At 43.2% G+C, this 27,972-nt stretch overlaps 1 protein-coding gene across 1 annotated transcript in view; it reads left to right on the forward strand.

Annotated features, from left to right (window-relative positions):
* The first annotated feature begins 885 nt into the window (after positions 1–885).
* The window catches only part of Ccdc83 (coiled-coil domain containing 83), a 39,041-nt gene continuing 11,954 nt past the window's right edge, over positions 886–27,972 (forward strand). Inside the window, exons 1-7 of the mRNA XM_021168112.2 lie at positions 886–959; positions 8,224–8,340; positions 15,159–15,243; positions 18,463–18,625; positions 21,470–21,637; positions 23,552–23,643; positions 26,971–27,039. Coding sequence (XP_021023771.1) covers positions 8,246–8,340; positions 15,159–15,243; positions 18,463–18,625; positions 21,470–21,637; positions 23,552–23,643; positions 26,971–27,039 — 672 coding nt within the window. The 5' untranslated portion in view covers positions 886–959; positions 8,224–8,245. The remainder of the gene's footprint in view (positions 960–8,223; positions 8,341–15,158; positions 15,244–18,462; positions 18,626–21,469; positions 21,638–23,551; positions 23,644–26,970; positions 27,040–27,972) is intronic.

A 27,972-nucleotide genomic window follows, 5' to 3' on the forward strand; every position in this document is an offset into this window, starting at 1 on the left:
ACTTCCCAGGCCAAAAAAAGAAAATTACTGGAGCGTACTGAGAGAAATAAGAGGCTTTAATAGACTGCCGTCGGGATGAGACTGAACTGCACTATATTGCTTTGTTAAACGCTTAAAAGTAAAATGAGAAGACAGATGCAAAGACTTCAGTGCCTCACGTTGCCCTGTGAGTACTTGCTGGAGTTAAACCCAAGCTGACAAATGCAGACAGAAAAGCACAGCACCTCTATCACAGGAGTTCTGCCCCTTCCCTCATCCCCCACATCGGAGAGTTGTTTTGAATCACAGAGGAGTCATTTTACATCAGCAAATATAAGCTTGCAATGACCCGAGCGAGGCATGCGCACAAAGCTGGAGTCCTATTTACATACACCACCTTCCAAGCACAGAGAATTCGAAAAGAGGAGAGAGAGGCCTTGGGGAAAAAGAAGAAAGGACTGGACCACTGCCCTAACCTCTGCACTCCCTCACCCGCACTATTCCTCATATGCCCGCCAGGTGGCGCGCGCGAATCGCCATGGTGCCTAAACCAGAATGGGATAGCAGATGAAGATGCCAATCGCTTTGAAAACAGCGGGAGGGACCTGGATGGGGTTGGAAGGGAGAGAGGGAGAGTGCTTTGGGTTGTTTGTACCTGAGAACCACCAGCCCACAACCCGGAATTCTCACCTGAAAACGCTGGAGACGATGCTGGGAGAAAGCTAACATCCTTGTGTGACCTCTGACTTCTGTCTGCCCCCAAAACTTTATAGGAACCCTCCCCCACTACAGTGGACACTCCCTCCTCTTGATTTGCCCTGACACGAGATGGGCCTGGGGTCGCGCCCTCTGGTTTTTCCCTCGGAGCGTTGTTCCTGAGCGGTTAAGAACTGTTGAGAAGGATTCTCCAAGCCGTGCCCCTCTTTCACCATTCTGGAGACAGGGATACCTGCTTGGTTTTAGCCGCCCTAAACTTAAAGGTTTGTAACCTTCAGGGTGTCCTAGCCCAGTCTCTTAACTCAGTAGATGCCCAGCCCTCTGATGCAGTAGTCCCCCTTTATCAGTTTCAGATACCTGAGGATCTTTGTGAAGGATGAGGGGTGGATATTAAATGGAAAATGCCTGAAATAAGCATTTTTGTTTGTTTTAAGTAACGTTTGTCATATCTGATAACTGTTCTATTCCAGTATTATTAATCTAAGTTTTGTTATAGGTTTATAGGTACACAGTACGGAAGGGGGCGGGGGCTGTGATGGCATCTAACATGATTGGTAGTATCCCAAGCCTCAAGCACCCTTCGGTGTCTTGGAGTCTCAACCTCACAGAACAAGTAGACTTTTGTGTTGCTGTCTATCACTCCACAATTGCCTCAAAGCTTTATGAATACTCTTAACAGTTCTGAAACGAGATGGAAAAGATGAAGAAAGAAACTGGGGGTCAGACAGGACCAAAACCTGTGCTGAACTGACTTAGTGGAGAATGGGGGTTCCACTTCTCCTGCCTTCTCCTAGTGTCCCCAGTGGTTCCCAAGCTGAGGAAAGTTGTTAAGTGAAGACCTTGCACACCCTTGAGATGCTTCTCAGTGGCAGGGCCTGATCCAGCACAAGTAGGACTTTCCTCTGCGTTTAGTGTGCTTGCATATTAACCTCACAAGCAATTCATAGATTTTAGTTCCCTGGTGATACAACTCCTTCAAAAGAAAACATGTGACTTCTTCATGTAATGAATGCTCTGGATTTTTATGATACGGTTCTAATTTCATTGTGTGGTGACACATACCTTGACCAAAAACAATTTAGAGGAGCAAACGGTTTATTTCAGCTTACAGATTACAGTCCATTGTTGAGGGAAGTCACTGAGGGAACCATGGAGAAAGAGAAAGGCTGCTTACCGGCTCACAGGATTATACTTTGTGGTGGTTTAGCCCAGGGAGCGGCACTATTAAGAGGTATGGCCTTCTTGGAGTAGGCATGGCCTTTTTGGAGGAAGTGTGTAAATGGGGGAGGGGGCAAGGGAGGGGCTTTGAGCCACTCTCCTGGCTTCCTTTGAATGAAGATGTCTCAGCCATACCTGCCTGGACGCTGCCATACTTCTGGTCATAATGATAATGAACTGAACCTCAGAACCAGTAAGCCAGCCCCAATTAAATGTTCTTTATAAGAGTTGCCTTGGTCATGGTGTCTCTTTACAGCAATGAAAACCTTAAGACATGTTTAGATAGTTTATTCTTTGTTTGTTTTGTACAGCCTAGAACTACCTCCAAAGAGAATAGCACTGCCTACTGTGCTCTGGACCCTCCTACATCAGTTAACAAGATAACGCCACAGACGAATAGGACCTAGGCTGTAACAAGTTGACAGTTAGATTAGACAAGGGCCTTGTTTGTTTCTTCATTCTCTCCTTTACCCCATAATCTCCTTCTGATGTAGAAGGAGTTGATGTAGTGAGGAGCTAGGAAAGGAGGTCCCATTGAAGGAAAAAAAGAGAGGGAGAAAGAGGAGGAGGAAGATGAGGAGGAGGAGGACAGGGAAAGATTTATTTCTGTGAAGGCAAAGAAAGAAGATAAGTGTGGAGTTTGCGCCAGAGTATGTGGTGGCTGCTCCCAGATCCGCTTGCACACAGCTCCAAGTCCTGACCCCAGCCTACGTTCCTTATGTTCACTACTGTAAAGGCACGGCCACTGTCCTCATAAGACTCTCTTCCAGGTGATGTTTTATGTCTATGAAATAATATTTACTCATTCGATATTCTTTTTCTGTGGAGACATTTGTATCAAGGGACAGGGAACAGTCTAGTCCTGCTGACTAGTTAGGGTAGTGTAGTTCTTTCAAACTTTTTGGTTTTTAGCGATTTGTTACTAGCAATTCTGCATGGGAAGATAGACCACACTGAAGCTTAGAATCTAGAAGAATTTGGGAACTATGATTCAAATATACCGGAGACTAAACATTTACATTGACAAGAAAAATGCATTCTGGGAAGGGAGCTGGGATGGTGCTGAGCACAGGCAAGGCCTGAACTTGATTCCCTGTAAGAAAAAAAAAGAAAAAGAAAAAGAAAAAACACTACACACAGCACCGACCTCCAAAAGATATGTGACAATATCATTCATCTACATGTTTCTAAACACATAGATCTCAACAAACGGTTTTAATGGTACTTTTCTAAAATGAATAAGCTTTGCATTTTCACACTATTTGGGACTATGTACATATATATAGTCTATATGAAAAGACGTGTGAAGGATTTTAAAGTAATTTTAGATGGAATTACCACTTGTAAAAGGACTTAAGTAAATCAACTTCATTTTGTTTTAATGCTGGAGTGCATTTCTGATTCTGTTAACAGTGCATTCTAGTGAGACAGAAAACCTTCTCTAGGTCAAAAAGCGTTCCTGGCATAAATGAACGCTTGAATTCCAGAGAATTTTGCTGGGATGGGGAGATGGCTCAGTGGGGAAATGTGAGCTGTGTAAGTATATAGACCCGGTTCTAGATCCCCAGTGCCCATAGCAACGTTGGGACGGTGGGCATGGTGGAATCGCAGTGTCTGTGAGGCAGAGATGGATCCCAGAACACACTGACTCGATTGACTCGCTGAGTTAGCAAGCTATAGGTCCAAGTGTGAGACCCTGCCTCAACATACACTGCAGAGGGCAGTTAAGGAAAACATCCACTGTTGACCTGTGACCTCTACCCATGGACACATGCACCTGCTCCCACACACGTCTACACACATGCACACCATGATTACATACACAAGCAAAATAATATTTCTTCTATATAAAATTTATTTTTATTTTATATCCTTTGGTGTTTGGCCTGCACAGATGTCTGTCTGAGGGTGTCAGAAGCCATGGAACTGGAGTTACAGATAGCTATGAGATGCCACTTGGGTGCTGGGAAGTGAACCCAGGTCCAGTGCTTTCAACCACTGAGCTAATTATTAGCAGCCCTACAAAAATAATAATTTTTTAAAAGATAAGATATTGAAATAATTTTGCTTTACAAATTGTTACATTGCATCCACATTGTTAGTAATGAAGTGAGGCCATATATGGGTGTTTGCAGGCAACTCATTCACAACAGTGTGCATTGAACATCCAGGATGTAGCTGGTTTATGGGCCAGCATATATTTTCGAATTCGCAAAAACATGAGCTTGCTGAAGTATTACTTTTCAGCATTAAATGAACTCTAGTTTATTGAGATGAGTATTATGAACATTTTAAATGTGCATGTTGCCTCGCAACCAGTATTATAATGACTTCTGGGCCTTTGAACTGCGCCTTACTTAGCCAGGATCCTGGACGGACCACGCTGTTGTTCCTGTTACTATTGATAGCTTTGAGTTTGGAGCGAACTGCTGGCAGAGCCAGAGCTGTCTCTAAAATACCTCCCCCACTTTTTAATGACAGAGAATTGAAGGGGTGTGTGCCGTGATTAAACATACATTTCTATTAAGACGTTCTAGCTGGCAAATCCATAGCTGGAAGGGAATAGCCGAAGGAGGAGGGGCACTAAGATTCAGCTGTGCAAATAGAAGGGAAAGAAACCATGGAGGTTACAGAACAGAAAAGGGAGGAAAAGTTATTTCTGCTTACCTCTCACTTTTCTTACAAATTAAACGTTACGACAATTGTCACCTCTAACCAATATCTTTTAATTACATGTTACTTTTCTACCAATGGACTCATTCAGAACTGTTGCCACTGCTAATAATTAGGTCAGTATCTTCCATTTCAATCTGTGTTGATGGGAAACAAGTCAAGCAACATCAGGAGCCATTTCATATGTCCAGAAAGGTGTTAGGGCAGAAAGGAGAGAGAAAATGAGGTGCGGAGACACTGTCCAGGTGCCAGGCCCCACCGCCGAGAGACTGTGCAGACAGGAATCCATTCTGCATCTATTGATGACTTTAAAAGCCAGAGGCTTGTGGGATATTGGTCCACGAGAAGATAATCATACTTCCACTTTTACTTCATTAACTTCATTTTTCACTGAGAAGCGCTGAGAATACTGTTTTGAAACACTTTCTGACAGGAAAAAAACAGTTGTGTCAGAGGAAACTCCAGACCCAGGAAAACCTGGAGACTGGAATTCTTAGGAGCCAGGCTGTTCTCTGCTCACACCTCGAAGTAAGTTATTAAACTGTCCAAACTCACCGGGCAAGAAAGAGCACACATGCACAAAGGCACAAGAGCCATCATATTTTAATGACCTTCTAAAGAGAGAGTAGCACTTGAATAACTTCTCTAGTCTCCCTCCTCCTCCCCCCTTCCCCTCCCCCTCCCCCTCCCCCTCCCCCTCTCTCAGGCCCCTCAGTGTTTTGTGTAAGGTCTGCTGCTGTGTGCATCTCCCGATAACTTTGAGTTTCCATCTTGCTTCTGCTCCGTTGTACAGTTAGTGACCAGGAAGCATCCTAGCCACAAAGCATGCACCAAATACATGTCTGCAGTCACTGCAAGCAGATTCGACATTCATTTGTCAGGAATTATACCAGATGAAGCCTTCCTGAAGATAGCATTCGCTTTGTGAATGGTCTTTCACCCTTCACTGGGGTAGTCAGACTCAGAAGGTCAGCGGCTGTGTTTGTGAATGTCCTACCGTCTACTGGGCATCATCACCTTTTGGGGTACTGCCATTTGCAGTTCAATTGTCTTGCTAATTTTCTTGAAAGCCTTCAAAACAATGACAACACACATTGCTGTTTGTGCATGAATTATTCATGCTTTAGTGGCTTGACATTTTCCCTCATATTTTATTAAAATCCTTTGTGGTAAGCTTGCTGTTAAATAACGAATTATGCATTCAGAGAGGTAAAAGCATAGCAGTCACACAGCTGAGGTAACTGAACGAGATGAGGCCGTGTTTTCTGCAGCGCCAGATGGGGAACGCTGGAGGAGCTCACCACACTTGATCTTTCCCATATGACTCAGAAAGATATTAGTCTTGACATTTGTCTCGACTTTTAAATAAAATATAGTAGAGTAAAAAAAAAATGGAATAGTAAGCTATTGTTTTTAAATGAAACATTAGCATGCTTGTTTTATAAAGATAAAAATTCATATTCTGAAGTAGGAAATAATGTAACAATTCAGCATGGTATCAGAAACAAAGAGAAACAATGTTTCTTCGCTGAAAATTGTTTATGGACTATGTGAAATAATGATAGGTTTTGGTGTGGAACTTACTGAATTGCAAATACGTGTCCTAGTTAAGAAGACAAGTATGGTGGGCTGCTCACACTTGTAATCTCAGCACCCAAGAAGCTAAGGTAGGAGGGTTTCCATACGTTCCAGCCTAGCTAGGGCTACAAAGTAAGACCTTGTCTCAAAAGGGGAAAAAAAAAGACACCATGTTAATGATTTTTTTAAAGATGGGTACATACTTGTCTAGAAAACTCTCGGATACAAAGAAAGCATCGCTGGAATTATGGGTGCATGAGGAGCAAGTCTATAGAGAGAAGTGTGGTTCCACGTCAGCGGATCTAGATGATCCATACACGTCTGTGGACTCCCTGTTAGGTTATCCAAGTCATTGGTGAAGCCAGGCCACAGTGAGCCCTGAGGACTGGAGTCTAGAGCATGAAGACCCCTGCAGTACAGTGCCTGCAATTTAAAGAAAAATAACGCGTATCTGAAAGTGAAGACAGAGTAGAAGAGACATATGGCTTATGAAACATCGTACATGTGAGACACTAGGCCAGCACTTTATATACTCTAAGCTCATCACAGCTCTTACAGTAAGATTGCCATCCTTCTCAGCTGTTCAAGAGATGAGGAATCTAAAGTAGAAACAGATTAAGTAACTCTCTGAAGATCACACAAAAAGCCAGTGATAGGGTCTAAGATTAAAACCCACACCTGCCTGATTGTCCCACCTAACCAAGTATTTATTTGATAATAATTGTGTCTGTTGGAGGGAGAGAAACAGCGTTGCCCAAGAATAATCACATGCTTGCAGTAAAAAGTTTCCAGTCATGTAAACAATCCCCAAGATGTTTCCCAAACCAAACTACAGATGCATTGGTAAGAGGACAGACCCTTGAGCTCAGGACAGCAATGAAGTGAGTTAAGAATCATCTAGAGAAAGCCATATTCTGAAAAGTATGTTTTGATTCCTAAGCCAAACCCATGAGGGATTCCTGCTTCGTGCAAACATCAGCCAGTAGTGGGTCTTGATTTTCCTTCCTTTAAAAATACTATTGACAATTTAATTATTTTATGTAAAGGCAATTTATGGTTTATGAAAAGTTAATGAAGCAACATCCTTATTACAGTTAGTTGCATTTGTAAATCTCTTAGCTGTTTAAAAAATACTTCAAAGTAAGCTTTTATTTGTGATTTCTCTAAAAACTCTGGCCAAATGAAATTCTTTCAGGCCCTCAAGTCTTGATTCAAAAAACAAAAAAAAAATACTTTTTTAATATGTTTTTTTAATCCATTGTATACAATACAGTGCATATTCTTTATTCTTTGCATATAGTGTATTTTGGTCATATTTTACAACTTCTCCCTGGTCCATCCCTCCCTTCCCACTCCCACTCCCCACCTCCAACATCCTTTTCTTTTTCTTATGACCTACTGAGTACAATTTGTGCTGCCCTTGGTCACACGAGTGGAGCCATCCAATGGTGCACAGGAGGCTTCCTCCCCTAGTAGCCACCAACTGTCAGTAGCTCCTTATCTGGGATGAGGGGTCATGAGTATCTTCACCACCCAGGCTAGAAGGTTGACTAGCTTGCTATTCATAAGAAACCACATCTCATTGGTTCCCGCGGTGGACCTGTCACCATCTTACCCCAGTCCTCCCTGACCCCTGACTCTTACAATATTTGCACGCACACACACACACACACACACACACACACGGTATTTTTTAAATAGACATTTATTGAGATGCTGCTACACACAGTGCACATTGCCAAACACTGTGGAGAAATAAACAGCTTAAGAAGCATAGGCCTTTGGTCATGGAGAAGAATGATGGATAACTTAACAGTACTCATGCCTTACACAGTTCCAGATGAACTGGGGTGTGCAGCGATGCTCTATCTGGGCTAAGCACAGAACTCACCAGACTAAAGAATCCATCTGTTTAATGGTGCTCCCACCTTGTGGATGATGTTAGATCCGGGATAAAATGGTCAGTCTTAAGCCCCAGGGGTGATTTTCCAGAGTCAGCACAGGTAGCAGGGTCAAGATGGGGCTGATTCACTTTCCCTGTATCTGTTTGGCCCTTAGGTCTTAGTGGCCAACCAGAACCATGGACGCCTCAGCCAAAGGAAGCAAAAAAGATGCCCCTGATGGACCACCAAAAGACTCGAAGCTGCCTGTCAGTGAGGCCCTTCTGGACTATCAGTAAGTCTGCAGTCTGAACCTGAGAACAGCCCCATGCAGATGCAGTCATTGCTAAGACTGGAGTGATGTAGCTAAGCAGTGCTAAGAAAACAAGATGGACTAGAGACATCGTGCCGCTGTGCTGTGTGTGTGTGTGTGTGTGATATAACCTTGGCTGTCATTACTCAAGCACTGTCTACCTTGGTTTGTTTTTGGTTTTGTTTTTTTGTTTTTTGTTTTTGTTTTTCTCTTTTTAGGCATTTCATAATGTCTCACTCCTAGGAGCTGGAGATGTCTTGTTTCAACAAATAGACTCTTGAGGGCTTGAGAATGTCAACTCTTGGCACTGGGTAGATGTTCCAATGTGTAATTTTTAGGGAACTCATGGACAAGTGTTAGTACATTTCCAAATAAGAATGAAATCATTCATGTTTTCATTCAACAAATATTTGTATATTTATCATGTTCAGGACAAGTGCTGAGCCAGAATACAGCCGTGAGCAGGACCACATGGTTCCTACAGCATTGAAGCCTAGCAGACGGACATGTAAAGAAGGAAAAACTGACTTGACCTAGTCTCTAGTCAGAGGGTTTGGAAAAGCTAGGACGGAGAAGCCGTGCAAGTTAATCTCTGGATGAAGACAGTTATGGAGAGAGTGGAAAAATATGGTTTATGGGAAAGACATATGAAAAGGTATACCATAGTTCAGGAAATGGCAGCCACCAGAGTGAAGGACAGAGGGCAGAGTCTAGCGGTGTAAGTGCTGGAGCAAGCAATGAACGCTGGGACTAGGAAAGAGAAATTATTTATTACAGGGATGCACTAGCACCCTGGTGCTAGTGACTACATCTGTATAAAGGGTCAGAATTCTAGAAAAAAAAAAAAAAGAGCCACTGGGGAGAGCGCTTACTTGAGCTACCCTTAAGTATCAGCAAGGGAATATTTGCATGCATTTCCCATATAACTGGAATCTTTCTTCTCTTGGAAGCAGTGCAGAAAACCCAGGCTCTGTGAACACAGGCTGGACTCTCACTTGCTCCGTGGTTTTGTGATGACATCATTACAGTTGATTCTCCTTGTGGTTGACAAAGGCCAGTCTCTTCCCTCTTTACCAGAGGTTTACAAAGAGGCAAACACTCGAGTTTCTCAGGAGCTGGTGAGCCACAGAAAGTGGTTATTCCTGTGTCTGTGTTCTCTGTCATTTGTTTAAAATGCACTAATAATCTGACAGACAACAAGAGCCAAAGGCTTGCTGGCCCGTGCTCTGCCAATGGCCATTCACTTACTCTGGGTTTCCTCCGTAACAGAACTTCTGTCACATGGCAAGTAGCCATGGACCCTCTCTCAGCAGCTAAAGGAGGACTGCCTGGCAGCGGCTTGTATTTCTCACTCTGTTCCATGAGGTCAGAAAGCAGTGAGCCCCCAGTGGATAGTGATTCATGCTTTCTGAAGAACTGAACTTCAAAAAAATAAAAATAAAAAAAAATAAAAAACTTCCAAAGAAAATGAGGTTTTTTGTTTGTATAAAAATGATTCTTAGCACCTTTGTTCATCTATGTAGCTGTCATCTCTCAGTAATGATTCCTGTTTTCTCCTTCCACCCAGCTTTCCTACACTGAGAATAGATAGAGAGAGATAGGTGTGTACTTGGTTGTAGATTTTAACGATAGAAAGTGCAAATAAAGATTTTGAGACCAAAGATTATTTGGATGGGTAGTAAGTAGTTCGTGGGTTTGTTTTCATATGGAGCAAGTAGTTAAAAAATGTACCTTTAATTTTTTTTTCCAAAGCCTGTTTTTTAGTGAGGGTTCTGAAACACTTTAACTTCGCTTCTAGCCCACCACCCACCAGAGGTAGTAGAAAAGAAAGGATATGGGGGAAGTGGGCCTGTTTAGAAATGGTTCTTTAGAGCAATGCCCATAAGTGTTGTCAGAAAATTGGCAGTTCAGTTCACAGGTCAGCAGCGGCAGCTCAAGCCACTCGCAAGCACTTCCTGGACACACCAGCAGTCCAATTCAGGAGAGTCGGGATAGCAAACAGGGATCAGCAGTGGTGTCACTACCCATCAGAGACAGCCAGACCTCGGACTCCGCACAAATTATCAGGAGGGACCAAGAGGGATGTCAGGAGAAGTTCTTCACTGTGCCTTTCTCATCAAAGTGAAGATCAGTGAAGACGAGAGACCCACAAGCTTTGCGTGGCTAGCTGTACCAGCAAGCCACGTTGAGCCTCTATCACTGTCTGTTCAGTCCTATTTATACTCCCCCAAGACATCACATGTCTTCCACAAGTCTTGCCTCACCACCTGTCTTGCCTCAGCTTGTGAGTCTGTCTTCGCAAAACTCCACGGGTCTGTCTCAGCTGACATCACTCTGCCAATCTGCCTAAGTCCATGGAAGTGGCAAGAAGCCGCAGCACACCACCAGTTTTTTGTTGTTGTTGTTGTTTTGTTTTGTTTTGTTTGTTTTTGTTTTTTTGGTGTGTTTCTCTCTATGGAGTCCTGACAAATGGAGCTCAACTGTGCAATGTAAGGTGGACCAATACATGCGTGTCCTTAACAAAGAATTCTTCATCATGTGTCCTGTCAAGTGCTTGCTTTAGCAGAGAGCATCCTTGCACCTGTGTCTGCTTCAGTGAAATATTCCTTCGAATGTTTACCCCAGCAAAAGTCCAATCCAACACAATTGACTTCCCAAAGAACCCTTAAGTCCCCACTTCAAAAACACTTAGAGCTGAGATGAAGGAGAACACCAGATGTGCTTTCTGCTTGGTTCTTCCTCAACAAATTCTGAACACTGGATTTCATGTCTGTCTCTGCAATGCCTGGCATAGTTGGTACAGAGTGTAAACTCGGGGTCTCTTTCTTTCACTGTTGAGTCCTGGCTGAGTGCAGAATCAAACTGACAAAGATAAGACTAAGATACTGTTTCACTCATGGGTGTAGGAGATACAAATTTGCAGTGTTTATCTGGGTGTTGAAATGCTTGCCATGCATCCAATGTTGTCTCACCCACTGGTGAGTGTACACTAACAGTAGTGCCTACCACAGCCCAGTCTTTTGGTCAGGCACTGCCATGCACACAGGGACTCTCCTACAAGAAAAGAAGGCCAGGAACCTCTCCGGAATGTTACTTTTTGAAGAGCTGATACTAGAGATGCCAGAAGTGATTTCTTCTAACGATGGCTTTTATCTTATCCTTTATACTTCTTCTTTGGCTTTCTACAATATAGGTAACTGGATATAGGTTTGGGTATAATTATTTTTTTTTAACTAGAAAAGAATAGAATGTTTTTAAGTTCAAATACATCTTCTGATTTACTAGATTAGTAAAATGATGTGTTTATTGAATTCTAAATTGTTCATTTCTACGCACTAATTTTTAAATACTCCTTGGATGAGACATACAATAAAAATACTCATCTTTTTAAAAAGTTATTTTTCTTAGGGCTGGAGAGATGGCTCTGGGGTAAGAACACTTGCTGTTCTTCCAGAGACCCTGGATTCAATTCCTGGCACACAAATGGTGACTCATGACCATCTGTAACTCCAACTCCCCTCTTCTGACCTTCATGGGCACCAGACTCACAAGTAGTACACAGACATGCGCATAAAAAAACATTCTAAGTGTGTTTTCAGCCTCAAATTTCCAATGATATTTCATAGAAGGGGAAATTTGTATATAAGTAACATTTTGAAAGTATGGGCAGGAAGTGATATAAAGTCACATGGTGACGCTATGCTTTGTAATAGCACTAGACCCTTTTAAGATCATTGCAAGAGCCAGACATAGGGGCTATGTCTTTACTCCCAACACTCTGGAGTCAGGGGCAGATGAATCTCTGAGTTTGAGGCCAGCCTGTTCTACAGAGTGAAGTCCAGGACAATCAGAACCACATAAAGAAACCCTTTCTTGAAAAAAAAAACACACACACACACACACAAAATCACTGTACTATATCTGGGTTTATCATCCCACCTCCTTCAGCCCTCAGCATGACATAGAGGATACTAAGGCATTGATGGGGCACATATAAAAGGGCACAATGAAGACAATTCCATGTAACAGGCAAGAGTATGGGGTTCTGAAGTTAAGCTCTAGTGCTCCTAGGCAAGTCCACCTCTTCAGAAAGCCACGGAAAGTCAAAAATTAAACCTTCAATTGCCATGATTTCCACAAGGGGGCCAGGGAGGCCGAAAACAGTTCAGAATTCTCCAAGAACTGCTAGACATGGCTCACTGTAGGATGAGCCTGAGACCAAGCCATTTGCTCCTAACCACTCACAGGTTAGCAGCTGTAGGTTTCTTCAGATGTAATAGAAATAGAAGCTGAACAACCAAAGTAGAATTTCAGACGAACAGCGAACATCTTTAGAATATGAACATCATATGACAGACCTGGGTTTGGGTGGACAGGCATTCCAAAGAAAAGTTCTTGGCTGTATTGAGGAAGCCACTCTATTCTGTCCATCAAAGTCTCAACTCAACAGATGGAGACAGCATATTTGAGATTTGCCTTGTCCCACAGTTGAGTCTGCTCTGCCACAGGGCTCAGCCTCTTGGGGAGGCAGAACGCAGGGAGTTTGACTGCACTTATCCCATGCAGTGCTGGGCCATAGGGAAGCACTATGACACCACTCCTGGGGTGGAAAAGCATAGTCTGAGAAAGCCAGATCTGGTTGGGGGGGGGGGGCACTGTATCTTCAAAGAGGCAGGAGCCATGGAGGTTTTTTTTTTTTTTTTTTTTTTTAACTCTTGGACATCCAGGTGCCACTGGAAGTCACTGAAGAGCTGAGAATGGAGGTGGGGGCCCAAGGGCTAGGGACAGCATCTAGCCTGGGGCCGGGGTAGGGGGAAAAGGGAGCCCCGGCTTGTCCAGCCCAGCAGAGATGATTGTCCTTAGCTTGGAGGAGGCAGACCAGGAGCACAGAGAGGTCTTCTATGGGAAAATTAAACTGCAGCTCTGTAGACAAGGCCCTCTCCAGGTTCCTCACAGCAGATCTTGATGAAAAAGACAATCTATAGTTCTAAACAGTTTATTGTCATGGTGGAAAATGGATACATAAAACCATACCTCACTTCTCAGGGTGGCCCTGAGATTAAATACCTTGTGCAGGGAGGAATGTCTGGGAAGGAAAGCCTATTGGTTAAGCTCTCCCAGCCTCTAGGTACTTCCGTGGAGAACTCTGTCTTGAGCCTATGTAACCACAGAACACGTTTCTTTTATGTGAGAAGCATGGCACATGTTTCAAGATAGGAGTCTGGCAGGAAGCTGACTGTCCCCTAAGCCTCAGGTGTGTGCCCACCGAATGTCTGGGTCTCGACTTGCTCTACCTTAGCAAGCTTCCTGGCATGGTTTATGTCCCACGCTCTGTTACAGAGATTATGCGAGGAGCTGCACTGTTCAGATAACATATAATATCTTCATTTCTTATCCATAAAAAAGAGAGCTAGAGGGTGGAGATACAGCTCAGAGGTAGAACATTTGTGTGATATGAATGAGGCCCTGTGTTTGGGTGCTACACACACACACACACACACACACACACCCCAGGAGGCAAGGGGTATGGAGAAATTAGTTCTTTAATTGGAAGTAAAGCTTTGCTTATTCAGAGACCCGTTTTCCCTGCCCTGCAGAACAGCAGCCCTTCCACCTTCTTCCCTTCCCACCCCATAGTCCCCCATAGCGCCCATCACAATCACAGTATGTAAACAGTATTTGTATAATCACTTACTCTGAATCTAGGAAACTGTACTCCCTGAAGGCAAGGACCACGAAGGTCTTGTTCTAACCCATCCCCGTGGTCCCCAAAGCAATGTGGGGCCAAGTGGCAGCCATTGAGTCTGCGACTTCATGAAAGGGAGTACTGGCTAACAAATGGTGGAGGTTTGAAACCGATGAGCTCTGAAACTCATCTTCTTGGATTTTCGTTTAAACATTCATTTGCTGCATGCCTGAATGTGTGTACTCTGTGTGTGTGTGTGTGTGTGTGTGTACTCTGTGTGTGTGTATGTGTGTGTGTGTGTGTGTGTGTGTGTGTGTGTGTGTGCGCAGAACTAACTCAGCATTCTTGGTGCTCAAATTGCCTTCCTTTTGAGGCATGCAACCGTGTGATTTGTTTACATAGTTTTTGCATTTCCTCGTCTTGTGGAAGAAAGGAGCCTCAATTTTCCCTCTCCTAAGAACACAAGGTCATAAATAGAAATGAGGTTTTAGAGAGAGTCCTAGTAGCAATTCATATTCAACAAGAATTGACGAGCACTCTCGAGGGCACCCTTCACGTGCGAATTCTTACTTTACTCCACATAATAATACATAGAGCTAGATGAGGCTTATCTGACAGCCTGGAGTTCTAGGCCCTGAGATTTGATTTGTCTACAACCGAGGAGGCAAGAAATTGTAAAGAGCAAAATTTAAAACCGCGCACTTTATCGTTAGCTAAATAAGGGAGGTCTCTGTAACCTTGCTTCAATCTCAGACCTAGAGTTCTGAGATTTACTCCCTTTTGGAAATGCCGAGTACACAAGACCTTCATATAGTCACCGACTGCCCTGTACCTGAGCTTCCGGCTCTTTCTGTTTCTTCTATGAATGGGTGGTCATCAGACCTATCCTTGCTATATGTTAAAGAACCGTCTGTGGTGGGGAAGCTTTAACCTTTGGAAGAGAACGTGCAGTAAGAGCACAGACTTGTGGGTATGCCCAGGTTCCCCTAGTCCACTTGCGCTCCACGGTCCACTTGCCCTCGGTCTTACTTGGTTTCAGTTTAGTTTAAATGAAAAGGTGGCCGCAGTACCCTTCTCTGAGGAAACTAACCCGAACATCCTTGTTTCTCCTCAGTCGTGAAATAAAGGAGAATGCAGTGGAGCGATTCATGTTCCAGATCAAGAAGCTGAGGGAAAAGAATCAAAAGTACCAAGAGAGGGTGAGTGCTCGTCTGCACGGGCACAGAGCATGCGCACAGTAAGAATGCTATCAGCTCCTGATGGCTCGTCACCCTAGGAAGCATGCTCTTTGATGCTGGGAATCAGCTGACTTATAATTTATTAATTTTCTTCACACATTGGGGGCAAGCCAGCACTACTGTCTCCACGGTGTTGAGGATATCAGGGAAAGCCAGTTCAGTCGTGTTACTTAGATCATGAGGACAGATACCCCGGAAATCATGTTTATCTTCTGACTTCCTGTTTATTCCCACAATGGATCACTGCCTCTCTCTCCTCTCTCTGAATCTTTGTTTCAGCTTTTCCAGGAGTGTGCATATATGTAAATGCATGTAGAACAGTATACTCTCAGTTGTTACAATAACTAATGGGAAACTTAAAGTTTATTTTGTAAAAATCAGGTTAAGGGCTACCAGCTCAGTACATAAAACCACCTACTACCAAACTCAACAATCTCCAGTTTGATTTGCAGAACCCACATGGTGAAGGAAAGAAAATGGTCCTCGGATCTGCACATACGATCTGTGGCATGTGTCCATGCACACACCTACATACATACACGATAATTAAAACGTTTAAAAATAAGATGAATGTGAATATCAAGGTGATGGTGGCTATGTCCGTGAGCAGTGAATGATAATGAAACCAGTTTATACCCTCGGGCATCACATTGGCAAGGACATACTAAGACAGTCCTTCACTGATTTACTCTGTATAGGATGGAAACTTCCGAAGTTGACTGTTTTATTTGGCTTTTTTGTTTACCATGTCCACTGCAGTACAGGGTCTTACTATACCAGTCTAGCCTTGAACTCATACTTCTCCCTCACAGCCTCCTGAATGCTGGGATTACACATATGCATTATACCTAGCTCAACTTGTGTGTTTAAAGGCTGTGTCTTTACATTTTAATGGGATCTAGAGCCAAAATGGGTTTGCATTCCATCCTGACTATTCAAATTTCTAGTGACAGCTTTCTGGCAAAACTTGGCACCAGCCTTGTTAAGGCCTAGGTGGAATGGTAAGGCCTAGGTAGACTGTTAAGGCCTAGGTCACTGTGACCTGTCTAGCCTGCCATTTCTGTGCTGTTACTGCTGTTACTAGGAATCTGTCTCGTGTTCAAGTTGATTGCATATTCTGCTATGTTCTGTGCTCTTGGAAACCAAGCATAGCAGAAGTCAGTTAGAACTGCTTTGTATAGTTAACCACAGTAAGCTTGAACCCGAACCAACTGCCAGGCAGCACTTCCTGACATATGTATAAGCTTTTATGGTTTTGTTTTTATCAGCTGCCCCTGGGATGGACCCCAACGTAAGAGAGACACCTGCACCAACATAAAACGCTATTTGGAGTAAGACTTCCATTTTGAGTAGAGTTTAAGTTCCAAAGTCCTCACTGGGAGTTGGCATCCTCTTTGCAGAGAGAGACGTGGACATAGGTAACTGACATCCTGGTAGACAAGACATGAATGTTAGATTAGTCAAGTCCCCTGTCACAGTTGAATACCCCAACCAGTGGGAGCAGGATAAATGCACAATAAAGACACGTCCCTAAATCCTGATGGTGAAATGACTCGGCACAGATGTTTGTGGATCTCATACTTAAAAGCTCTATAGGATTCTAGCTAGATATTGAAGTTCAGCTCCTGAGTCTCCCCTGCAGCCCTGATCAATCAGTCTTGGGATGTGGTATTCAATAAACCATCTCTGTTTGACTCTGTTGAGATCAGTGTCTGGGTGGTTTGTGCAGTGATTCCCAGGCCCCTGCAGGCTCAGTTTCCCTCTTGTAAAATGGCAGCTCTTGTCCATTCCGCAGTGATCTGTGGCTCTTGACAATCTCTTGGCAATATGCCTGTGACTCTGGGGTTGTCAGAGTGGCAGTATCTGTAACAAAAATTAAAGTAGGCGCAAGTGAAGAGTAAGAATGAAAAGAAGCCTTGTCAATGTCCTTGAGGCTCCACACAGTATGATTAAAGTGTGAAAGAAGAGGAAGCTGCCTTCAAAGGGCACATGCTCCACTGGTCAGCACTGGCACTCCTACAGCAGGGCAGGATTAAGATGTCGCTTTCCGACCTCTACCTTCCACGTGCTGGGATGACAGGTGTGTCCCTCCACACGTGCCTTTCCATCTCTGTTTTCTGTGTCTTGTGTTTGTTTTACTTTTATTCTTCCATTATTTTCTTTTGTGTTACACTCTTTCTCGAGTACTCTTTTAACTATCATTTCTTTTATCCCATCTTAGTTACTTTCTCAGTGACTTCCGTGAGGATTCTAATTAACATCCTAATCTATAGTAATCTAATTAAGATCAATACCAACTCCATCTCAGTTACATCCCTCCTCATTTGTATTCTCATATAAAACACACTTTATAAATTGGGACTGACTTATTGGTAATGAAGTGTAGGTCTGTGTTTATTGCTCCACGCTGATATTTTTCACATAAAATAATTACAGAAACTCTAAGTACATAAGTTTCAGATTTACCCATGCAGTTGCTTCTGTTGCTGCTCTTGTGTTTTCTCATGAATTCAAGTCATTGGCTGGGACCACTGACATCACTGTAAAAAACTCCCATTGGTAACTACCGAAGGGCAGCTTGGGGCATGACTTGTTCTCTCAGTTTGGATTCCCTGATACACACAGTAAGACAGCAATGGCAAAAATAAACTTCAAGTCAGTTAAAAATATGCATCTTAAAAGCATGGATCAGACATCCACAAGAGTAACTTGCTTTTTATTTCAATTGAAAAGTTTGGAATGGTGCGTGAACACCATCCTAAAGCAAGATTATTAATTATGTCATCTGTGATGAAAGCAAATGGTAATGGCAGTTCAATAAAGGCCTTTCCTCTGTTTTGCTAATAGATATCATTTTGGTGTCTAGCATCTGACTTTACACATGGTAGATGACTAAGTTAGGGAGTCTAGACAAAAGCAGGGTTAATGGGAGGTTCAAAAAAAATTAGCCACCATGTTCATGGAGCCTGTGGGAGGGTGATAGACTGGTAAGTTGATAACATATTCTTTAAAAATATAACATTCTATTGATGGCTCCTGCGCTGATTTTATTTTGTTTTGAACCTTACATGTTCTCTAAGCTACCAAGCTAGTACTTGCAAGGCTCAGCGTGTGCCTGGGTTCTAGGTAAAAGGTGTGAAGAGTTGAGCAGATGTGTTTAACTGTTGGTTTCTATGGCAGAATAGACGCTTGAAGGAGGAACAGAATTGGCACATAAAGAATCTTATAAAAGAACTGAAAGAGAAGAATTTGGATGAGGCACCAGTCGTAACAAGAGAGGAAGTGGAGGAGGCAATGAAGGAAAAATGGGAGTTTGAAAGAAACCAGGAGGCAAGCTTGAAAGGTGAGCTAGGAACTTAGAAAATTGTCACCAGTGTTATATTCATTTGTGAGTTACTGCCTTTGCCTTCCAATGCATGACTGTATATCAGATTATATCATCTGCTCCACAATCCATATTGGAATGAAGACAGAAGGAGGGAAGGAAGGAAGGAAGGAAGGAAGGAAGGAAGGAAGGAAGGAAGGAAGGAAGGAAGGAAGGAAGGAAGGAAGGAAGCAGAGGCCCTGGAAGAAGTGAGGGGGAAGACTAGGACAATGACAAGTTGTGGGGAGGACTGGGGCAGTGACAGTGGGGTGAGGACTGGGACAGTGACAGTGAGAAGGATTATAACAGTGACAGTGAGGAGGGCTAGGACAGTGACAGTGAGGAGGGCTAGGGCCATCCATCCACTAGGAATGCCATCTTAAAGAATGGCCAAGTACTCTGGCTAAATCACTTTCTGGCAATGGTTCCTGTTGAGGTGCACCTGTTAGCATGGAGGAACTGAGCACAAAAATGCCAAGTTATCGAGGGGTTTCTATGGCTGTGATAAAACATGATGGCCAAAAGCAACTTGGGGAGAAAGTGTTTGTTCCAGCTTGCAACGCTCAGGTCACAGTCTATCACTGAGGGAAGTCAGGGCAGGAATTCAAGGCAGGAAATGGAACAGAGGCCATGGAGGACCACTGTTCACTGACTTGCCTCTTCCCCCATGGCTTACTCATACCTCTTAGGAGCACTAGCCCAGGGCTGACACCAGCAACAGGGAGTTGGGCCCTTCTTCATCAATTGCCAATTAAGAAAATGCAGCCCAGGCTTTCCCACAGATCAATCTGATGGGGGTCAAGGGGCATTTTCTCAACTAAGGTTCCTACTTCCAAAATGACTCTGGGTTATGTCAAGTTGACAAAAGGAGCCATCGGGATACATGTTAAATGGTGACCAAGTTGGATGACTTAGTAGAAGGTAAGGCAAGACGTGACACTTTCAAAGAGTTTTTGCCACAGAGACTAAGGAAGACAGCAGATGATGACAAGGTCATCAAAATAAGTCAATCGGTATGTTCATCAGACTCTCTTTAAAACTTCCATGACATCTACCAATCTTCCCCTAAATAGCTAACTGCAGCTCAGGACTCAGACAGTAGCTCTTCTGCCAAATGAGAGGACAGTTGCCCATCTGGTTTTCATAACTGATTAAGAGCATTAACAATCATTTTAGGGTATTGTATGGTCTTGTGTATATCTTTAGGTGGATGGGGAAACCATGCCCTGGATTCCTTAGACCTCTAGACTAAAGGGCATCCCTTAAATAAACATCTATTAAACCAATCAGTTAATTACCAGGTCTATGAAGGCTAGATTTACGGAGATGGTTAATATAGTGTTGCCTTTAAGGGACTCTCAAATTGACTAGTGTGAGAAGTGAGTATCACAGGAGTCAGCCAGGTGACTGTGAGGCTCACTGTATGTGGCTCTGAGCAGTGCTTCATGTTTAAGGACATTCCTCAATATTATACTTAGGCTTATGAACTAAATAAAACATCACACTCAGTAGGTGCTCCCGAGCAGGCCAAGAGGTTACAGGTTTGGAATAGTTCAGTATTTGTGAGGATTTAATCGGAGAACCCATCTTTCACTCTGCAGACTTATAATGTGGGAGAATAGAAGACATGTTTCTGACTGTCCGTTCTATCATTTCTCAAAGAAAAGCCAAAAAACAAAATGCCAATGGCTGAATCAAACAACTGACTCATGAAAATGATTGTCACGGTTAATCATGACAGCATGCCTGTAATCCCAGCACTTAGGAGTGGGAGCAGAGCCATCCTCTGCCAGGAACGTGAAAAGGGACAGAGGTTAAAATCATGTTTCTCCAGAGGTGAAATGACTGGGGAAACCCCACTCTGCATAAGAAACTGTAGAGGGCTGGAGAGTCGGCTCAGTAGTTAAGAACACTGCCTGTTTTTAAAGAGGACTCAGACTTAGTTTCCAACACCAACATGATGGCTTACAACTGTCCATAACTCTAGTCCCAAAGGATCTGATGCCATCTTTGGCTTCCTCAGGTACCAGGTATACATGTGGTACACATACATACATGCAGGCAAAAACACCCATACACAATTAAAATAAATTATTTTTTTTTACAAAGACATCATAAGCCATGAACAACTGAGCAAATAGGGACCCTTCTGAAACAATCATAGATTTTAGTTTGTGCATTCCTAGACATAGGTAACCTTTCAGTTGCATAGTCCTAAACCATGATTCTACTTTAGAGTTGAAAGTTTAATTATACTTAGGGTTATCATGAAAAATATCTAATAATTTGAATAGTTTAGATTTCCAAAAATTACACATACTGCATTTGTCTTAGTTAGGATTTTATTGTTGTGAAGAGACACCATGATCACAGCAACTCTTATAAAGGACACCATTTAATTGAGGCCGGCTTGTGTAGTCCATTGTCATCATGGTGGGAAGCATGGCCGCTTCCAAGTAGACAAACTGCTGGGAAAGCAGCTGAGAGTTCTACATCTTGATCCACAGGCAGCAGAAGGAGACTGTGTGCCACAATGGGTGTAGCTTGAGCATAGAAGACCTCAAAGCCCAACCCCACAGTGACACACTTCCTCCAACAAGGTCACACCCTTTCCAACAAAGCCATATGTCCTCATAGTGTCCTCCCTATGGGCCAAGCATTCAAACACATGAGTCTATGGTGGCAATACCTATTCAAGGCACCACAGTATTTATGAGTTACTCACAGTTTAGCACCAGATTTTAACTTTGTAAACCGTACTATACCGTACAATGGTTCTAAGGACAATGGAAATGACACATGGCTTGTTTTTCTTTCCAACAGAAATGCGCGTACAAATAAATGAGGCCGAGAAGCTATTTCTTGAAAAACTCAGTGAAAAGGAATATTGGGAAGAGTATAAGAATGTAGGGAGCGCTCAGCACGCTCAACTCATTGTTTCCTTACAAAATGACATCGACACAGTTAAAGAAAATGCAGAGAAAATTTCAGGTCTGTTGTGACGGAATTAGTTCAAATTCAGTAAAAACAATGAGCAGAAGGGCTGTGTTTAGTAGACAAAAAGCCAGGCACTCCCCCAAACCATTCGTTATCAAAATGGGACAACCATCTGTGAGCCCACAAACACCAGATACTGTGCTTCAGTTGGATACAGAGAGGGTGGGTGAGGACCAAGGGCCAAAGGAAAATTGTTATCAATTTCAATGGACACCATGTTTCCTGCGTCAAAGGGCTTTAGACTCAGGACCACAGGAAAAGGGGGAAGGCAGTCTTCTGAAGAACGCGTACAGGCACTCCTCATGACAGGAGAGTCAGCTTAGAATGAGGACCAGGATTTGGACATGAACTTGAGACAGGATCTGTCAAATGAGGAAAAGACCACCTCACAGCTTCCACAGGCAGTGGGTGAGAAAAACCAAAGCAGAGCTGGAGACAGCCGGGATGTAAAATGTTGGCCAACAAGCATTAGCCTGCATGCTTTGAGGTTAACTTCTTCAAAGTGAGCACCTTAGATGGGACAGCTCAAACAGCCAAGAGTCTTGAAGCACAAACATCACAATCTCCCAAACTCTTGCTTGTAGTGTCTCAAACATTTCCAAAGAGATGGCTGCATACCCCTGCTTTCTTTGGCTGTCTTCGACACATGAGTGGTTAGTAAGCATCGGGCTACAGAAACCACCAACTGAATCACACAGGGCAGCCATGAGAGTTTCGAAATAGCCCTGTGCTACTCTATTTTTTTTTTTAAAGAAAAGGCAATCCAAAGGATGCCATGTGGAGCTTAGAACAAGATAAAGTATTCATATCACCTTTCAGTATTAATACATCAGAGGATGAACATGGCTAAGGGCAGACATCTTTGCCTGGTTTAATCAGTAACATCCCAGTATCTTCAACAGCATCTTGATTAAAGGGCTGGATAACAGTTGGAGGTTGGGAGTTGGGGGGAGACTGGCCTCCTTTACCCAGCTTCGTTCCTCTCCACTCTATGAGGCAGACTTGAGGCAGTTGTCCTCCATTTTCCTTTTAAGGGGGGTATTGGTTATATGGTCCCTAAGTAGCTTTTCATCTCCACTGTGTCACTAATGACGTATATGGGCATAAGAAAAACAAGAAAAGAGGAGTGGAGAAGCCGCCCACAGGAAAAGTCCTAGCCACACAAACATGGGACCTCAGTTCGATCCCTGGAACTCACCTGAAAACCTGGATGCAGCGGCGTGTATTTGTAATCCTGGCATTCCTACTTAAGAGAGAAGAGAGGCTGAGGCAGGAGGATTGCCACCTATGCATAGTGGCAGAAACAAGAGACCCTGCTTCAAAAACAAAATGGAAGGATACCAACACTCCATGAGTTATCCTCTGACCTCCACACATATGCCGAGACATGAAGGAAAGAAAATCCAAGAGAATAGGGAAATAATGCACTTAATCTCTGTCCCCTGCCTCACCGAGAGCTCAGTGTGCGCTCAGGGCTGCTGCCTCCAGCAAAGTCTCCCTCTCCTCCCTGTGTCTTCCTTGCGCAGGGAATCTCGAGCTGGAACATTGGCAATCTAGTTAGCCGGAGTCAGATGTACATAATGAGGCTGTGAACTCATAATCTGGGTGAACCAAAGGATAGATTGCTTTACCAATATTGTTTTGAATTTTCCTCTAGAAAGAGAATCCTTCAAAAATACAAACATTATTGGAAACTTTACACAAATTCAGACTAAGGTGTTAGCAAATTATGGGAACAATTCTTCCGATGAGAAGAGATAGATGTTCCAGGAAAATATACTCTTGAGAATTGGGGGGCTGGGGAGAAAAGTATGTAGAGAGGAGGGAAAGTGATGAGACATGAACTTTATAAACGTCACCGTTTTACCTCAGATCAACCCCACTAAGGTGTGTGATTTCCTCTTAAAGAACAGTATAAAGTCACCCTGGAAGATGAAAAAAAGAGAATATCCAGAGAAACAATGATCCAACTGAAGCAGAGGAAAGAATGGGCCACACAGGTACGTGCCAACCCTTTGCACACAAAGCAAAACTTCTTATTCTTCCATGTGGTTTATCACTGAGAGGTGTGGCGGTAAATGCCTGTAAACCCAACACCCTGAAGGCTGAGGCAGGAGGATCATGATCTAAATAGCCAGAGTCTGTCTCAGGAAGGGAAGTCAGCAAGTGGCAAAGTGACAGAATGTGTGCCTAGCAGGTACTGGGTTTGATCTGTAGCACTATACATATAAAAACAGCATCATCACTGCCGAGGAAAAGTCCTGCAGCCAGGTAGTTTACAGTACGGTCCCAGCACTCACGAGCTGTGCAACTGGACCCATTACCTCACTTCCCTAGACTTCTGTGCTCTGATGTACAGAGCAGAGACCATTAGATGTACCTTAATGATAAAGTGTAAGGATAAAATGAGAATATTTAAGTAGTATCTTACCTCACAAGGAGCAAGTAACCTACGCTTCAGTTATTATAAAAGTATCATATGGATATAGTGAAATATTAAAAATAAGTGTTTTAAATGAAATATAATTTGTCTAAAAGTTTCTTTTAACATATCTAAGCCTGGGAGAATATACTCTACATTCCTTTGTTTTAAATTTTTGGGCTACAGAGACAGGTACTTGCATTTAATTCCAGCATTTGGTAAGCAGAAGCAGGCGAATCTCTGAGTTCAAGGACAGCCTGGTCTACGTATCATGTTCCAAGAGGATTAGGACTATGAAGAGACCATGCCTCAGAAAAAGGGGGAGAAAGGGGATGGGCAGCTAACAAATTATGTTTCAAGGTGAAATTCCCAGTCATGTCTGTTTTCTAATTACTTTGTTTTACAGTAAACACACACACACACACACACACACACACACACACACACACACACACACACGGTGCTTCTAATGAAGGGAATTCCTGTATACAGCACACCCTTTCTTCGGAGCCCTATGCTTCTAATATTTTTTAAAAATTCCATCAGTGTTTCAGATATGCAAAGATGCAGGGCCATAAGAACTGATCCCAGGTGTATCTGCAGAGGTCATGGAAACAGATCCCTGGTGTGTCTGCGGGGGTCATGGGAGCTGATCCCTGGTCTGTCAGCAGAGGTCATGGGAGCTGATCCCTGGTGTGTCTGCGGGGGTCATGGGAATTGATCCCTGGTGTATCTGTCCATGCTGTTGGGTCACCTTGTGACGAGTCTGACTAAATGGTGAATTCCACCATGAAGTGATCTGACTACAGTTTAAATGACTGAAAATGCCTATGCGGCTATCAGAGGACAAAATGAAACAAAGCAAAGTTACTTACAATGCCAAGCGTCCATCTCAAGGACTTTACATCCCTGGGCAATCCTGAAGCTGTAGAGAATTGCTAATAGGATGATGGCCTACAGAACAGTGGCCCGCGCGGAGCAAATGGAGGGGTCCAGATTCAGTGTGGAGCTCTTTGAAGTCATTTCAGGTCAGAATCACTATGGAAAGCCCACCCCACCCCATGAGTGCTTCAGTGAGTTTTCAGCCTATTTGCTGCCTTTTGTAGCTTCCTGTATTCTGCGCTGACCACCTTAACTACTGGTGCAGATCAGTGTCACCCTGGAGGTGCCTGGGTCCCACCCACAGAGATGTTAATGTAATTGCTCTGGGATATTTTCCTGGCTTATGGATTTTACAGTTTTCATTAAGTTCTGGTATATAACTAAAGTTAAAACCACTGCCCCACTGTTAGTGAATTAAGCAACAAGCCAAATAATCTCAGCTAGGACCTCCTTCAGATTTAGTTCAGATGATATTTGGGGGGTGGGGGCGGGGAAACAGAAGTGTCCAGAGAGCTGGCTCAGCTGTTAAAAGCACTTGCTGCTCTTACAGAGGACCTGGGTTTGATTTCGAGCTCCCACGAAGTAACTCACAACCATCCATTATTCTAATTCCAAGGGATCCTGACCCCCCTTCCAACCTCCTTGGGCTCCAGGCACACACATGGTGTACATACACATCGGCTGACAAAACATCAATACACATTGAATTAAATTACATTAAATTACATTAAAAGGTGAAGATATATTATGGCAATGAAAATGCAAGATTTTACTTATAGCTGAAATATAAACATTCCTAGGAAATGCATGTCTCATCTTAATTTACTAAGCATGATATAAAGTTTTTTCATTGAAAATTCTCTACTTTAAAAAATTTAAGTCAATTTAAGCCTTAAATCTTAAATCAAGATGAACTTAAATCATTTATCTTTAATATGCTATTAAATTATTTCTGTCCATGTTTACAATGGAGAATATTTTTCTTTTTTTTATGTGCATACTAATTCTTACATGTATGTACACCATATGGAAGTCAGAGACCAAGCTCAGGCGTCGCTCCTCAGGACCTAGGTAGCAAGGTCCTTGGTAGCAAGCTCCTACTGTCCTAACGCTCACACAGTTAGTCGGGCTGTGTACAGTGAGCCCTACGATCCCTCACTTGTCTCCATTTCCCCAGTACTGGGGTGACAGCACACTACCATGTCTAACTTTTTTTAAAAAGTCATGTGTGTATGAGTGCACATCTGTCATGGCACACATGTAGAGGTCAGAAAATAACTTTTGGGATTTGGGTGTCTCCCACTGTTGGTTCTGGGGATGGAACCCAGGTTGTAAAACGCCATAGGCTGTGTGCTTTTTACCCACCAAGCAACCTTGCCCAGATGTCAGGCTTTTTTACATGAGTGCTAGGATTCGAACTCAGAACTTCATGCTTGTACTGCAAACAGTACAACGGGCTATTCCCCCAGCCCCTGTTTCTTGTGTTTGGTTTTGCTATGATCTTTTAGATTCTCCCCTTTATTAAGTTTAACCACACGTTGGACTAGAGAGTTGGCTCAGTGGTTGGGTGTACTCGTTGCTCTTCCAGAGGACTCAAGTTCGAATCCAGCACCCCCATGATAGCTCAAAGCCATCTGACTTCAGTCCCAGGGAACTTGATGCCCTCTTCTGACTTCTGTGGGCAACAAGCAGGCATGTGGTGCGCATGCATATGTGAAAGGAAAAACACTCATACACATGAAATCATAAAATAAATAAATTAAAATTTTTAACTAATTTATTTTAAAAAGAGGTTTTTGTCTTCTAGTAACTGATTAGACGAGTGATAGTCATATAAAACCACCTCACTAAGAAACACAGTGCCATCGGCTATCTAAGTATTGTGGGTGAGATTGTAAGTATCAGATGTTGATATGGTTCAAAGTAGAATTAAAGTGAAGGTGACGATAAAGCCTATCGGACCAGCACTGATATCATGTGTCCCCTTATGACAACTGTTTTTCATACAATACTTTCCTTTCAGCACGCTGTAAGGTTCATTGACAAGAGCAACTATCGAGAGATCTGGGAAAATGACTGGCTAAAAAAAGAAGTAAGTGGAATGTATCGAAATAATTCTTTTTTTTTTTTTTTGAAACTGGCAATGACCTATAATTATAAAGATGAAGTCATAAGGCAAGCCTGGAATTTTAACTGACATAAAGAATTGTCAAAGAAAGACCTAATCCTATTATATTGTTACTCAACAAATGCCATAAATAATCTCAATAATCGCCAGAAATAATCTAGGGGCTTAATCAACACTGTACACTCAAATGTGCCAAGTTTCTTTGTGTCCTCAAACCAAGCTAGTGTGCCTCATGAGCCTGCCTCCTGCTGGGTGGCCCCAATGCTAAAGGATCATTTCAGCTCCTGATGTAAATTACCCTCAGGGTGACACAGCATCCTTTGGAAATGTGCTCAGCCTTCTGGACTTCCTCCCCCTGACCTGATGCACACGGCAGAATGGCTCACATTACCTTGTGCAAGCACGTGGTCAAAGCAGAGGTCCCCGTAGGATCCTGGCTCCCTCTGCACTCCAGCTCTGGAGCAAGCTCTCTCGTCTTCTCCCCACACTGGTAACCCCTGATCCAGTCTGCATAATATGGAGTTGTGGACCAGGACAAACAAACAGCATGGCCATTTGCCCGTGACCAAGACGGCCCTGAAGCATCTTTGTCTCTCTCTATCCTGATCCCCTCACATCTGTACAAGAACTCACAGGAACTCCTGAGCCAGGACCTCTTCCCTGGGCCAGGGCCACATGGGGTTTGCTGGGTGTGGTCATGGAAGGACTTCTAGAGTAGGCCCTCTTCTCCTCTGTGCTATCATTGTCTTGGTTGGAATAACCACTCTGTCCTGACCTCTAGTCCTTCCTTACTCTTGCTTCCAGGAAAACGCTAACTCTTCCTTTAGGGGCAGACTTTCATGACCTATGAATCATTTCATAATGCTCTCAGGGTATCCCGAGAACTCCTTTCCCAGT

The sequence above is a fragment of the Mus caroli genome, unplaced genomic scaffold, assembly GCF_978045245.1.
Source record: "Mus caroli unplaced genomic scaffold, Mus_caroli_1 scaffold_8, whole genome shotgun sequence".
NCBI classification, from domain to species: Eukaryota; Metazoa; Chordata; class Mammalia; order Rodentia; family Muridae; genus Mus; species Mus caroli.